The sequence below is a fragment of the Sus scrofa genome, chromosome 10 (genome assembly GCF_000003025.6).
Source record: "Sus scrofa isolate TJ Tabasco breed Duroc chromosome 10, Sscrofa11.1, whole genome shotgun sequence".
Lineage (NCBI taxonomy): Eukaryota > Metazoa > Chordata > Mammalia > Artiodactyla > Suidae > Sus > Sus scrofa.
This window is the reverse complement of record NC_010452.4, coordinates 51,031,098-51,046,831: the sequence shown is the minus strand read 5'-3', so window position 1 is coordinate 51,046,831 and position 15,734 is coordinate 51,031,098. Positions and strand designations below refer to the sequence as shown.

At 48.1% G+C, this 15,734-nt stretch overlaps 1 protein-coding gene across 1 annotated transcript in view; it reads left to right on the top strand.

Moving 5' to 3' along the window:
* Positions 14,822–15,734, top strand: part of KIAA1217 (KIAA1217 ortholog) — a 325,298-nt gene continuing 324,385 nt past the window's right edge. Inside the window, 1 exon segment of the mRNA XM_021064229.1 lies at positions 14,822–15,350. Within this exon segment, the coding sequence (XP_020919888.1) occupies positions 15,281–15,350 (70 nt within the window). The 5' untranslated portion in view covers positions 14,822–15,280.

Genomic DNA, 15,734 nt, shown 5'->3' with positions numbered 1-15,734 from the left:
TCGGGAGAACAATTGAAGATGGGAGGAAGCTAAGAAATGAAATGTTCCAGAAAGGGAACGGTGGGAGGGTTTTTGTTTTTTTGTGTTTTGGTTTTTGTTGTTGTTGTTGTTGTTGTTTTAATAACAAAGAACTAGGGCTTTGCTGATTATTCTAAGAATATGCAAGAGTTCCTGTTGTGGGTCAGTGGGTTAAGAACCAGACATAGTGTCTTTGAGGGTGTGGGTTTGATCCCTCCTCGCTCAGTGGGTTAAGGATCTGGCATTGCTGTGAGCTGTGGTGTAGGTCACAGATGTGGCTCGGATCTGACGTTACTCTGGCTATGGTGTAGACCAGCAGCTGCAGCTCTGATTAGACCCCTAGCCTGGGTACTTCCATATACTGTAAGTGTGGCCATAAAAAGGAAAAAAAAAAAATTGTGAAGTTCCCTGGTCACTCAGCGGGTTAAGGATCTGGTGTTGTCACTGCTGTGGCTCTGGTTACTGCTGTCGCAGGTTTGATCCCTGGCCCAGGAACCTCTGCATGCTGTGAACATGGCCAGAAAAAAGGGGGAAAAAACGGAATATGTAATTGCGTAGTTTCTATGTGGAGCTGGTCTAGACACAGAACACAAAGATGAGCACCAGACAGGATGGAGGCCCCGCCCCCCACAGGGCTGGGAAGCCAGTGCAGTGGTCCCCAGCCCTGCTGTGGCTCCCACAGAGAGGGACCTGCAGACCCATCCCTCCTCCCAGGTGATCCAGATGTGTCCCCTTCCTCCTGGCCCCCACTGAGAATCACCCATCCCATCATGCACAAACCTTCCTGAAATGCAAGTGTGATGAGCTACACCGCACAGGTAAATGTGGGCAGAAGAGCACTGAAGAGGAAGCAGGAGGTGACATCTAAGCTGGACCCTACATAAGGACTGTGACACAGGTGATAAAGTGAGCAGAGCATCCCAGACCGGGGCGGGGGTGGGGGGTGGCCTGAGAAAAGGCAGAAAAGTAAGGCACCGGTAGGTCCAAGAAGAACAAGCATCCTGTATCCCACACAGAGAGGGTTGCTGGATTCAATAAATACTAACAATTTGCCCCCTACCCCAAATTGGGGAAGATCTACTTTTAAACATATTCATTGTTTATTGGAAGCACAAACTGGACTGGGCATCCTGTATGTTACCTGGCACCCCTTACGTGAGCCTCTAGCACACCGCCTGGCCACTCTCAGGAGCCCATCCAGCCTCTTGGTTTCCAGGAAGTTTGCACAGGAAGCTGCTCAAAGCAGTGACTTTACAGAGTCCTGCCTGGTCAGCCGTGGGAAATGTTTCTGATGGTATTCTGTTTTAGTTTTTAAACCATTCTTAGCAAAAAAAAAAAAAAAGAAAGAAAGAAAGAAAGAAAAGAAAAGAAAAAAAGGAAGCATTGCCAGAGGTGGCTATTTCAGATATCTCGGGGGTGAAATTTTAGTACGACTCTCGCTCTACCAGGTATTGGGGCCCATTAGTGAAGAGAAATGGGGTGGGTGCTGCATAGGAAGCATGAGTTTCCACCTTGCAAAGGGCACCGCTGAGGTCCAGAAGCAGGTTTTGGACTCTCTTGCCCTCTAGTGGCCAAATGCCTGCACAGGGACTTACCTGCTCTCTCTCTGCAGTGACGTAATTACGGAAGAGGTAAGAAGGTGCAGATCCTAAGCCCCAAAGCCAGCCTGAGAGGTTCCTGGATCCATAGGAGAGGCAGAGAAAGCTGTGCTTGTCTCCTGTAGCCTCTTCCTACTTCATGAAGCTCCTGGGCGTGGTTTCAGGCCCTGGGGATTGAATCTGCCCAGGGCTGCCTTTACTTTCATTCATTTATTCCACAAATATTTCCAGAGTGCCTCCTATGGGTCAGGTACTGTGCAGGGTGCTGGGCATAACATCTGACATATTTCATTGTGCTCGGAAGTTAAAGGGTTCGCACGGAGTTCTAGAAAATTGCATGTGAGGCAAATTGAACACATCACTAGGCACAGGAACTTTGGAATTATGAAAAGACCTGCATGACCAATACATTTTCAGTTGAGCTTCAATTTTTCTGCCACATCCTTTTTTATAACTCATACATAAAGCGTCTTTTTGATAAATGGTCGTGAGGCCTCTTGGCCGCTATTCATAATGTGGCACATCATGATCAATCAGATTGCATATAATACAAAATTAAGGCCATGTGTTGTGCCTAGAGCTGTTCCTAACTTTATGACAACCCAAGTGGGATGTTGATATGCCACCTGAGTTTGTTCAGCTCTGTGGGGTCATTTTCCCAACTTCTGCCACCTCACATGCAATTGATCTTTTTTGTTTTTACAGCCCCGCCTGTGGCATGTGAAAGTTCTCAGGCCAGGGGTTGAATCAGAGCTGCAGCTGAGGTCTACACCACAGCCAGAGCAGCATCCGAGCTACCTCTGTGACCTACGCCTCCGCTTGCAGCAATGTCAGCTCCTTAACCCACTGAGCGAGGCCAGGGATTGAACCCGCATCCTCATGGAGACAACGTCAGGTCCTTAACTCGCTGAGCCAAAACAGAAACTCTGCAATTAACCTTGCACCATGGCAACTTCACTTCCTAAGTGGTTCTCACATCTACCTGCTCTTTTAATCCTTCCCACCTCCTTAGTTTCTTAGTCTTTTTTCCTGAACTGTTATAATAGACTTGTTCATGTAGTCCCTTGTCCTGCTTCTCTGAAATCCATTCTCCACGTTGATTTGTCTGAAACATGAATCGTGACTCTGCAGGATGAAGTTCAGGCTCTCGGTGCATAGAATGCTTGGGACCACGACCTGTCCAGCCACGTCCTCCATCCGTCCAGCATCCTTCCTGTGACATCCCTGCAGGTCTTGTAGGTGCTATGACTTGATTTGTGGACCTGCTAAATGAATATCCAAACATATAAATCTACTTTGGTGCTGTCTTGCTTCTGGGTTTTCTCCTTCATAAAACCAGGTAGCCCGAGGTGACCAAACCTCATTCTAAGCATAGTATGCGTCTGTACGGGCTGTGTGAAGAGTGATTCTATAGAGGGGTACCGGGTTTCTCAGACTCCAGGCTTCCTGCCCACCCCCCCCCCCCGCCCCCTCAGCTGTGTAGAGGTCTCTGGCTAATCCTCTGTGAGTGCCTAGGGTTGTATGAATTGGATTTTGACCTCAACATTTGGAGTAAAAATGCTTTGATTGAAGTTTCCTGGTGGCTCAGCGGGTTAAGAACCTGGTATTGTCACTGCTGGTCTCATCCCTGCTGTGGCACCAGTTTGATCCCTAGCCTGGGAACTTGCACATACTTTGGTTGTAGAGGCCTAGTCTGGATTTTTTTGGAAAGGTTACTAGTGGATGGAGTGTGGAAACCCCCATCTTTCCACCTGGGGGAACAACTTCATTCCTGGCAGGTGCTTCCCACACTAAGTGTATTCTGACTTTCCCAATCAGTCTTTTTTTTTTTTTTTTTTTTTTTTTGGTCTTTTGTCTTTTTTGTTGTTGTTATTGTTGCTATTTCTTGGGCCACTCCCGCGGCATATGGAGGTTCCCAGGCTAGGGGTCGAATCGGAGCTGTAGCCACCGGCCTACGCCAGAGCCACAGCAACGCGGGATCCGAGCCGCGTCTGCAACCTACACCACAGCTCACGGCAACGCCGGATCCTTAACCCACTGAGCAAGGGCAGGGACCGAACCCGCAACCTCATGGTTCCCAGTCGGATTCGTTAACCACTGCGCCACGACGGGAACTCCCCAATCAGTCTTGAACGTGATCTCACTGGGCATGCCGCGTCCAAATCTATTCTTGGTATTTCTTTTTTTTTTTTTTTTTTTTTGATCTTTTGTCTTTTTAGGGCTGCACCCATGGCATATTGAGGTTCCCAGGCTTGGGGTCAAATTGGAGCTGAAGCTGCCATAATTTTTTTTTAATATTATTATTTTAAGGGTCACACCTGTGGCATATGGAGGTTCCTAGGCTAGGAAGCCAACCTGGAGCTGCAGCTGCTGGCCTACACCACAGCCACAGCAACACCAGATCTGAGCTGCATCTGTGACCTACACCACAGCTCACGCCAAGGCTGGATCCTCCATCCACTGAGCAAGGCCAGGGATCAAATTCGAAACCTCATGGATCCTAGTCGGGTTCGTTACTGCTGAGCCACAATGGGAACTCCTATTCTTGGTATTTCTATTATGTTTGGATACTGAGGTCACTACATTTTATTATCCTTGAGCACACTACAGACATCAAAGAACAGTGCCAAAATAAATTTCCTGAATTTAACAGAGAGGGACTAGCTATGCACATCACTGTGTGGGAATGACCTGATGAATACCAAGGGGTCTTGCAGGTCTGCCCAGCAGCGTCACTGTACCCACAAGCCTTAGTCTCCTGTCTGGATCTCTCAGGGAGCCATGTGGGGAAGATAAAGGTTGGTTATCATAGTATGACCAAGAGTGATAAAACTGCCTGCCACAATCTATTTATTCATTTACTACACGGTCATGGCACTCGGGACTTCCAGGCACTGTTCTTCATTCAGCCTCACAACAGCCCTGTGCTGTAAGTACTAGTATTAGTTCCATTTTTATTGGTAGGAAAATGGAAGTCCCTTGCCCAGGTTAGCACAGCCAGAAAGTGATGGAGCGGAGACTCGGCTTGGACTCAGCGTCTGTGCTCTCTCCACACGGGCCCTCCTACAGAAAGAGCAACGACTAAAGGAGACTAAAACCACATGGTCCCCTCAACTCAGAGCTCAGTGAGCACCCAGGTTGGCCTCTGTGGAAAGATGAGGCCTCCAGAACTAGGCTGGGAGTTCCCTGGTGGCTCAAGGGGTTAAGGATCCAACGTTATCACTGCTGTGGCTGTGATTACAACTGTGGCAGGGTTCAGTCCCTAGCCCGGGGATTTCTGCATGCCATGGGTGCAGCCAAATAGATACATAAAACCAGGCTGGGAGTTCCCGTTGTGGCACAGTGGTTAACGAATCAGACTGGGAACCATGGGGTTGCGGGTTCGATCCCTGGCTGTGCTCAGTGGGTTAAGGATCCGGCATTGCCGTGAGCTGTGGTGTGGGTTGCAGACACAGCTTGGATCCCGAGTTGCTGTGGCTGTGGTGTAGGCCAGCGGCTGCGGCTCCAATTGGACCCCTACCCTGGGAACCTCCATATGCCTCGGGAGCGGCTCAAAGAAAAATGCAAAAAGACAAAAAACAAAAACAAAAACAAAAACAGGCTGTAGCTTGTTCGTGTGGTCAGCATTGGTGCTCAAGAAAGAACCAAGAATAAAGCCACCTTCTCCTCCCTTCCATTAGTACAACTGGGGCTGTGGATGGAAGAGCAGCTTAAGATGGAAGAGGCTCCAGCCTGAGTTACTATCTGCCTTACAGACATGAACCTGGGTTGTCCGGAAAAGCTGGAGTAGAAGAACTGAGGTATCACGTGATCATCGAGAGGGGTCTCGGAACTGATCTAGCCTACAGCCTTCATTTTACGGATGAGAAACCCAGGGCCCAGAGAGTTTAAATAACCACTCAACCAAGATCACACAGCTCAAGAGTGAGCATGAGCTTGCCTCTGTGCAAACTGAGAACCTGGATTGAACAGCACTTTGTTAATTCCTAGTTTCCTGCCTGTTTTGTGATCTTTGGATTTTTTTTGTTCTCAGGCCACACTTGTTTGTTTTTGTTTTTCTTCCTGGTTAACAGAGATGCTGGTTTGATCGTCTCTGTAATTTCTGTATCAGAGTGACTCAAACTGGTGTCACATGGATGAGCTTTAACTGGGGAGAATATTTAAACCAGGATGGGCGGGTTGTAGGAGACTTGCTCGTGTGAACAAATACACGGAGAAGGCAGGAAGAGGTAACAGAGGGACACTGTCTGCGACTCCCAGCAGACGCATCATGAGACGGTGCGTTATTATTGTAGCGCCTAACTAATTGCCCTGCCGCTCATCCTCCCCACCGCCCCCCACCCCCACCCTCCATTCAACACAGCCTCCTTTGTGCCAGAAGGGTCACCTCTAAAGCACAGATTTGGTCCATTCATTCCTCATTGCTTACAGATTTCAATTTAAACTCCTTATTTGAGGGAGTTCCCGTCATGGCTCAGTGGTTAACGAATCCAACTAGGAACCATGAGGGTGTGGGTTCCATCCCTGGCCTTGCTCAGTGGGTTAAGGATCTGGCGTTGCCATGAGCTGTGATGTAGGTCGCAGACACGGCTTGGATCCCGCATTGCTGTGGCTCTGGCGTAGACTGGCGGCTACAGCTCCAATTAGACCCCTAGCCTGGGAGCCTCCATATGCCACGGGAGCAGCCCTAGAAAAGGCAAAAAGACAAAAACAAACAAACAAACAAAAAAACTCCTCATTTGAAATGCAAGGACTCTCAAAATGGCCCTTCCATATTTTGTCAATCTTCTGCCAATCCCCAACCCATAATCAATTTTTATTTCTTTTTATTTTTTTAAATTAAAAAAAATTGAAGTATGGCTGAGCTACAATGTTATATTAGTTTCAGGTGGATGACATAGAGATTTGATATTTTTAGAGATTATACTCCATTTAAAATGATTATAAAATATTGGCTCTATTCCCTGTGCTATGCATTCCATCCTGTGCTACATCTTATTTTTTTATGTCTAGTAGTTTGTACCTCCTGATCCCCTTTCACTCTCTCTGCTCCCCCGTCCCCTGATTCCGTCCTCTCCACTGGTAACTACTAGTTTGTTCTCTATATCTACGGGTCTGTTTCTGTTTTATTATAGTCATTTGTTTTATTTTTTAGATTCCACATATAAATGAAGACATACAATGTTTGTCTTTCTCTATCTGACTTCCTTGACTGAGAATAACACCCTCCAGGTCCATCCATGTTCTTGCAAATTGCAAAATTTCACTCTTTTTTATAGCTGAGTAACATTCCATTGTGTAGATGTCATATCTTCTTTATCCATTCATCTGCTGATGGACACTTAGGTTGATTCCATATCTTGGCTATTGCATATAGCACTGTTCTGAACATTGGGGTGCATGTATTTTTTCAAATTATTGTTTTTGTTTTCTTTGAATAAATATCCAGAAGTGGAATTGCTAGATCATATGGTTGTTCTAAATTTAGTTCTTTTGAAATGGCCATACTGTTTTTCATGGCAGTTTCATCAACTGGCATGCCCATGAACCGTGCATGAGGGTTCCCTTTTCTCCACATCCTCAACAAATATTCATTATTTGTTGTCTCTTTGACAATCGCCCTTCTGACAGATGTGAGATAATATCTCATCGTGGTGTTGGTTTGCATTTCCCTGATGCAATGTGATGTCGAGTATTTCTTCATGTACCTGTTGGCCATCCAGAAACATCTCTTTGAAAAAAAAGGTCTAGTCAGGTCTTCTGCCCACCATTAATTTTTTATTTTTTGCCATTATTTGCCACCATGCCGTACTCCCCACGCTCCCCAACACAAATGCCACACTCACACTCTCAAGGCATTGGCTAGTGCCCTTGAGTTCCCTGTGTTGAAATGTTCTTTCCCCAGAGATTCACCTGGTGAAATTTTCTTCATTCTTTGGGACCACATGGCACCTTCTCTCCCAAGCCTTTCCTATTTTTTTTTTTTTTTTTTTTTTTTTTTTTTGTCATTTTGTTGCCGCATCTGAGGCATATGGAGATTCCCAGGCTAGAGGTCAAATCAGAGCTGTAGCTGCTGGCCTATGCCACAGCCATAGCAATGCAAGATCTGAGTTGCATCTTCAACCTACACTGCAGCTCACGGCAACACCTGCATCCTCATGGATACTAGTTAGATTCATTTCCATTGCACCACAGCAAGAACTCCCTCTCTCTCTTTCTTTTCCATGGCTTTTGCCTACTAAAGTCTCTGTGGGTCACAGCTTTTGCTCGCCATGTTGCCTGCTTCTGGAGTGACCAACTCAACCCAGTTTCCCTGAAATGGCCAGGTTTTAAGCCCAGAATTTCTGTATACTGGGAACACCAGAAATCCCCAGCAAACCATCTCTTTTCTTTCTTTCTTCTTTTTGACTGCCCTGTGGCGTATGGCGTTCCTAGGCCAGGGATCAACTCCAAGCCACAGTTGCAACCTAAGCCACAGCTATTGGAAGGCCAGAACCTAACCCACTGTTCTGAGCCGGGGATGGAGCCCTGCATCCCAGAGCTCCAGAGATGCAGCCCATCTCATTGCAGCACAGTGGGAACTCCCATCTCTTTTCTATGTGGCTTCTTTTCAAATTCTGTAAGAGAGAAGAGGGAAGACCTGACTGGATCTCTGAGCCCCTCCCCAGCCCAGGGCTCCCAAACTCTCCCCAAGCTCTCCCACCAGGCTCTCCCATCAGGATGCTAATCTCACTGACGGGACCAAGGGCGGGCTTGGGGGTGGCATAGACAAGCCTCCCCAGTGCCTTTCTCAGGAGGGGCTTGTGAGCTGGGCAAGCCTGGACATATTATCAATTGCGCTCTGGTCCCCTTTTCACTTGGCCCACCAGCTTATCATTAATTAGGGTCCTGGGGTTCTTCCGCACATTGGGTGCAATTGTGTCCCATGGAGACGCGTATGTGGGGGGAGCTGATAGGAACTACCTGTTATCACTTCATCCTTTTTACTGTTTTGAAATCACTCATGTTACCCAGATTGGACTCCTAATATAGTGCTGGCCCAACTTCTAATTATATTTGCTCCCCCACAACCTCGTCCACCCCAGAGAATGTAAAGTTTACCAAAGGGAGTGTTTTGATAGCACAAGAGCCTAACCTGGCATAACGTAAGTTCTAGTAGCACAGGGGGATGAAGACAAAAATTCACCACGGCTGAAAAGAGAGACACTGAGCCAAGAGGAGGCGGGGGGTGTCAGTAAATGCCAGGGGTCTTCCTCTTCCTCCTCAATTTCAGCATGGCCCCCACCCACGTGGTCCCAGAAATTAAGTCCTTCATAACTAAAACTGTTTTTCTCAGGTGCAAGAAACACTTCTCCTCTCCTCTTAAATTCTGGGGGCTAGGGTGGGAGAGAGACAAATAAAATTGCTGTAAAAATACTTAAGTTTGGAAGCACACATTTGGCTTTCAGGAATTGACTGTAAAACTGGAGATGTAGAAGCTGGAGAGCCAGGGGTGGGGGTCGGGGTATTTCAGCATCTTGCACCTTGGGAGCACCTTGTACCCTCCAGCTCTCCTAGTGCTACATGGCAAGTTTGGGGTGAACATGCCCAGATCTGGGCCATCTCCATGTCATTGTGTGCACCTGTCAGCGCCCCCCCCCCCCGAAGAGCTAGGCATTTGCACACACCCTTCCATTTTCTGCTGTGTGTGGCTCTCTTACAAATAAATTTTGTGGCTGTTACTCAACCTAAGCTAAGAACTGATGAAAAAAGTGAAAAAACAAATCCAGATGCATTATTGGAACAGTGTCCAGTTCAGTGTTTACTTAGCTTTGAAGCATAGAGGGACATCAATTTCGTTTCAAATCAGTTGCCCCGCCCTGGTAGGGAAGGTGAGGAGCTCCATTCCAGGTGCAGGTAGAGGAAAACAGAGGCTCACGGGACAGAGCAGTAAAGACCTGCGTAGGACCCCCAAGAGGCATGCTCTAGACCTGGCTTTCTCTGTAACAAGACCACCTCTAGGGCCAGGCTCTCAGAGTCCCCAGGCCCCATCCCTGGACTGCACAGGTCTGCCTTCCTGGCCACGCCTCCCCCCAGCTCACCTCACAGCCTCTTTCTGCTGCTGACCCGACTAGGTCCAGGCTCCTCTCCAGGATCTCAGATGGCTGGTCCCAGCCTCACCTCCTCAGGGAAGCCCTGCCCAACGGGGATTCCACGGCGGCACAGACGCGGCACAGGGGCTGGCACACAGCACACACCGGGTCTCAGGGAGCACAGAGGACACGTCATGCCTGATGCCACATGGGCTGTATAGCAGTGCCTCTGAATAATCCCAGACCCAATTCTGTGGTTGAGGGGGGAGTGATTTTAGAAAAGAGGTATACCTCTCCCCCGTTTTCCAACCCTGACTCAATTCTTGATTTTAGTACAGCAAAAGGAATTAAAATAACTGAGGGGTCCCCTAGGTCAGCTGTGAGAAAAGAGGATAAAAGATCGTAAGTATTCAGCAAGTGTAAAAGAGTGAGGCTGACCCCGGATGCGGGAGAGGCGAGCCTGGCACTAAGGCTCCAGACCCCCGCGTGCGCATCTGCTGAACGGGGGAGACCAGTGGGGAGAAGTGAACCGCAGGATCCCCCTAGTTCCTATTCCTCCGCCCCCTCCCACCCCAGACAGCTCAGAAATAGGCTAGAAAGTCCCTTTCCAGGGAGGCCTCACCAAATACTGCATGTTGAAAGGGTTCATAATGGCACCCCTGGGTAAAGCGAGGGAGTGAGCAGGGCGCTTAACCTGTACAAGTCCTCTCGTCCCCCTGGAGTCCACCCTGGGCTGTAGGACCTCTGTGGAGTATGTCAGAGTTTAGTTCACTCCGGGAGAAAAGGCTGAGCATATACAAGTTGCAATTTTCACTTCAAAGTTGCCACCTGGGATCCAGACTTAGTCTGCGGTGCCGGGGCTCTGGTTCCCCCGCCCCCAACGCACACATGGCAGCTTAGCTACAGTGATTTGCAGACAACGTCCTTTCTCTCCCGTACCTACCAACTTAAAAGAGATAAAAGAAACCCCAATAAAAATGAACATCAGTGGATTCTCTTGCAAAGAAAACCAATCTGCTTAAAGCATTAACACATTGGGTGGAAGTGTGGCTCGTATTTATAACCACATGAGGAATTTGTATGATGTAGGAGAGGAAAGTTCCAGACATCAGACTAGAGAGATGGGGTGGGGGTGGGGTTCTTGGCCACCTCACTTCTCCTTGGCCAGCAGGGTCTCCTTGGAGCAACTGGGATTTTAAGAATTGCAAGGAAGGAGTTCCTGTCGTGGCGCAGTGGTTAACGAATCCGACTAAGAACCATGAGGTTGCGGGATCGGTCCCTGGCCTTGCTCAGTGGGTTAAAGAATCTGGCGTTGCCGTGAGCTGTGATGTAGGTTGCAGACGCAGCTCGGATCCCACGTTGCTGTGGCTCTGTGTAGGCTGGTGGCTACAGCTCCGATTGGACCCCTAGCCTGGGAACCTCCATATGCCGCAGGAGTGGCCCAAGAAATGGCAAAAAGACCAAAAAAAAAAAAAAAAAAAGAATTGCAGGAAATTGGTTATTCTCTGGAGGGACTGCTGGGGCAATAAATGGTTACCTGGTCCCATCTGAGATCTCTGCCCTAAACACAGAAAGGACAGTTCTGCTTTGATGGATGAATCAGACAGAACATCGTATTGTGGCATTTGTGTTTCCTGCTGTGAAAATTACCAGTGGGGCTTGGAATACAGGGCTGGTGAGGTTCACACCTCTAATTAATTAGTGCATAAATTTCTCTTGTGTCTGGAAACTCAAGCCGCATGATTTTGTTTGTTCTGCGTTTGGAAACTGGAGTACTAGGGCTTATCTCTGCTTACACGTAGGTGACCATCTGTGCTGTTTGCCACGGACAGTCGTAGTCTCTGCATCTTGTCCTGTTGTCATTATTAATGGTGTCTCCTTTCCCTATCACAAGTGTTCTGGTTTATATTTAAGTAGAAGGTCACCCTAGCCAGCTGACACACTGCTGGCAACAGTAGGATTGAAGATCCTACATTTCATTCACCAGATCATCCATTTAAGCAAATGTTTTCCCAGTTGTCAAAAGTCCTTTATTTCTGAGTGACACACAGCAGTGTGTCCTTTAGAGAAGGAAACGGGGGACATATCAAACATGAGGTCTCTGGTTGAAATAGTTCTCATTTGTTTTTCACTTTGTTTTACTTTCAGAGTTATCGATGCCTCGGAAAATTACATTTTAGGACTTCAGCCAGCATTCATTATGTCTTTTGTATTCAAATGTCATACCATTGTAAGTTATCGTGTTCTTAATAGGGATAAACTTTAAAAAATTGAAGCACAGCACAATTCCACGAATGCTGGATTCTAGCGATGATTTCTCTCGGAAAAAAACTTATACAAAAGAAATTGACATGCTTTCCTCAGCCCTGTAATTAAATACGCCTGCCGAGAAGTCAGACGTGGTAGTTTATGATTTTTGTGACTAATGCCCATCACGGCGGATGCCTGTTGAAGTTGCGTTATCACAACCAATAATGGCCCGTTTCTGTAATAAGTCCGTTCTGACTGCAAAATCACTGTTTGTCCTTACAGCACTCTTTTATCTCATCAGTTGTCTTTCCTTTTAAATGACACTTTTCTGTGCGTTAGCTCATTTCAAGTCATGAATTGCCAACATATGGCACCATTAACCGAAAAATCATCTTGCACCTTTCCTGGTTAACAGAAGTGGAGTCGAAAATCTAGCCCGCCGGTATCTTCCTGTAACTCTCTATGTGACTGCAGGAAAATCACATTTCAAGTTCTTCCCTTTTGCCTTCTGCTTTTCACAGCAAATTTGAAAGTCTGGCAGTAGGCAGCTTGGTTGGTGATTGCAGTTTTTTAACCCAGAAATTAAATTAAACCAAAAAGCATCGTGTACTTCTGGTTCAAATAACCTTCTTCCAGAAAGAACATCTCCACAGTAACAGCAATGACAATAACAGTATTTTTCATGAAGCTCTGAATTACTAAGCTAAAACAGATTGTAGAATAGCGTTACTGTTTTCCAGAGACCCTTCTCAGAAACCGACAATCAGCGAAAAGTTTCTTAGTCCGGGCTGTGTGCTTTGGGAAGAGAGATGTATAGAATAGTCAGTGCCATGGCATTAGGACAGAGCCGTCTCAAACTGTGTTCGTTTCCAGTTCTCCAGGACCAAAGGGACCAGTAACTAGTACAAGAGCAGCTTTTCGTCAGAGACTGGTCAAGAGACTGTGTTTTACTGTAAGTGTATATGTAGATTTCATGGTCCTTAATGATTTGTGGTAATTATCTTGACTGCTAATGCCCTTTTCTTTTGTGCCTTCCCCAAAGAGTTTTGCTTTGAGGAATGTCTACAGAAACAGCAGTCTGCTTTGCCCGTCCAGGGCCGAGAAGGTTCGAGCAGCTGAGACATGGGGTACACATCGGGGGCTCCTTGGGCTGCCTGGAAACGAAGCAGAGTTCAGGATGGGTGGGCGAGCTGCCCCCATTTTGCTTATCGGGGAATCAACAAGAGCGCTAATCTGCTGTCACACTTTTCCTCCCCAGCCCCACCCTGCCCCAACCGGGCAAGCATAATCTGCATCTGAAAATGGATCTTTTCTGCCTGGGCTGAGCCTGCCGGGAAGGGCCCCAGGTAGGGCCGGGTGCTGCTGGGTCTTGAGGATTGCCCTCGCTCGCTCCTTCGTCCTGGGGTTTTGGCCTCTGTGCAGTGTCAGGTGACAGGTAGAAACTGCCAGGAGCAGGCTCTTCACATGCCAGGTCAAGTCGGGTTGGTTAAGTCAGAGCCCAAAGCCCATCTGGTTTAGGCGGATCTGGCACTGCAACGTTGCTCTATCTCTGTCTGTACCCTGCCCCTATCCTTTCTGGCGTTAATAACGTAAAGACCAGTACAAAGCAGTTATACACGGATCCAGATAATCTGGACCTGGGGGCTTGAACACAGACCCCTCCTTCAGGAACACTATGTACCTGAGCAAAGAGGTTAAAAGGAGATTCCTCTGGCCTTGGCCGCAGGCCACCAGTGCAGAAACTGTGCAAGATTAGTGGCTCCTTAAAGCAAGATTACCACATCATCCTGTTGCAAAGTCGTGGAGTCCTTGAGTTGTCTGCCCCGTCAAGGCCACTGCCTGCCTTCGGCTGCCAGCCTTGGCTTTCACCTTCTGGGAGATCCACCCACCCGATTTTCTGGGGTTTCAAGAAAAATCCTTTTAGGAGTTGAGGGGTCTGTTCTTTGCTTCCTGATGTGAGCTGAGCTCACTTCCTGGCGTGATTACTTTCCATTGTCCCTTACGAGACTTCCGCATCATTTTGGTCCTAAATGGCCAAAATATGTCCCTCCCACTGCCAAAACACACAGGTGACTCGAGGTCGGAATCTGGAGAAGAGGCCAGCCATTGTTCTGCACACATTCTTCATCTAAATTAATTTAAAACCTTGCCCGAATGGCCTGTGAACTGGGTCAAGTTATGGTCAGCAGGCTAACCATTGTCCTTGTCTCCTCGCAGATGCTGGGGTGCCTACAGATGAACATATCATGCTCTTCCGACCACAGAGCATGTTACCTGTCCATATCTGAAATAACAGCACCAATGCTCGGATTATAGACCCCTCCTTTTTTTTTTTTTTTTTTTTTTTTGTGGACACTGAGCCTCCTATGTTCACTTTCTGGGAAATTTGCCAGGGTTTCAAGGACGGAGTAAAGAACAAAATAAATATTTGTAGGTAGTTTAAAAGGAGAGTAAGTACGGTGGATGTAATGGCCCATCAGAAGAAAAGCATTTTAATTGCCTTTCAGATATTTTAAAGTCATTAACTGGATGAGAGCTTCAAAAGGTTGCTTTTTCTCGTTTACTTTTCAGATTTGTGATCAACGTGTGTGTTGGGGGAGGGGGAAGAGTCGAGAGCATGTAGGCAGCTGAGCACAAACTTAGAAATCCAGCTGAAGAGATTGAAATTGACTGTGTGAAAAATCAGCTGCCTCCGTGTGTGTTAATCAAGCTCTAAACAGTTGCTGCGCAAAGAGTTTACTTAAGTACAAAGCAGCATATACCCTTTCTTATTGTTCTTTTTCAAAGAGATTTCGCTGAAATTTGGGACGTTCTGCAGTTGGCTGTTTATTTCTCTGTCTCCCAGCCTATTGGGGAGGCTGATTCTGTGTCTGAGATTAGAGGCCAGAGAACCGGCTTCCAGCAAAGCTCCCGCCGGCGATCCTGTGCAATGTTTGGCCTCCCTGGCTGCCGAGGCGCCGCGGCTTGCGGCGGGGGAAGCGGGCAGTGTGGGTCCCGGGCAGGAGCGCCCATCACCTGTTGGGGCCTCCAGGAGCGCGCGGCGCGGGGCCGGCCGGGGCATAACCCGCATTCCTCCGGGACCGGCCCCGCGGGCGGGCGGACGGACGGACGGACGGACGCGGGGACGCGCGCGCTGGGACGCGGGAGGCCCGGCGCTGGAATGCAATCTTCCCCAGCGAGAGAGACTTTGCACCGGAGTGGAGAATAGTTTGGGGTGGGGTTTCGCACCGTCCCCTCCTCTCCACCCCCGGGCCCCCTTCCAGGCGCTTTCTGGAAGCCTTTTCAGAACTGCGCTCTGAAGTTTAAAAACCAGCGAGGAGCTTGGGCCGTAGGGCAGGGACAATGGAGGAAAATGAAAGCCAGAAATGTGAGCCGAGCCTTCCTTACTCAGCAGACAGCAGACAGATGCAGGGTAAGTAACAGGCTCATTCAAAGATGGAGTTACGGTTCCGCGTGTCCCTCGCCGCGGGCTGCTGCTTTTTATAACTGGAGACTGGGCGCCTGGCACAGAAAAGGCGGATTTCTTGGGGGGGGGGTGCGTTTTCCACACTGAGTGGAGAGCTGTGAGCTAGACTTTATCTCTGGCAGGATTTTCTTAAGCAGCAAAAGAAGTGGCGGGGTGATGTCACATTTGTAGCCCAGTAAGCAGTCACTACGTGCTGGATCTCCAGGCAGTGACAAATAGATCGCTAAAAGCGGCTTTTCCTAACCACTGCTCCCCAGCCAAGAAAGAGAGGAGCCCTTTCTGGGAAGCTCTCTCTAGGTAGGCAGCACTTCCACCCATTGGTTGGGGGGT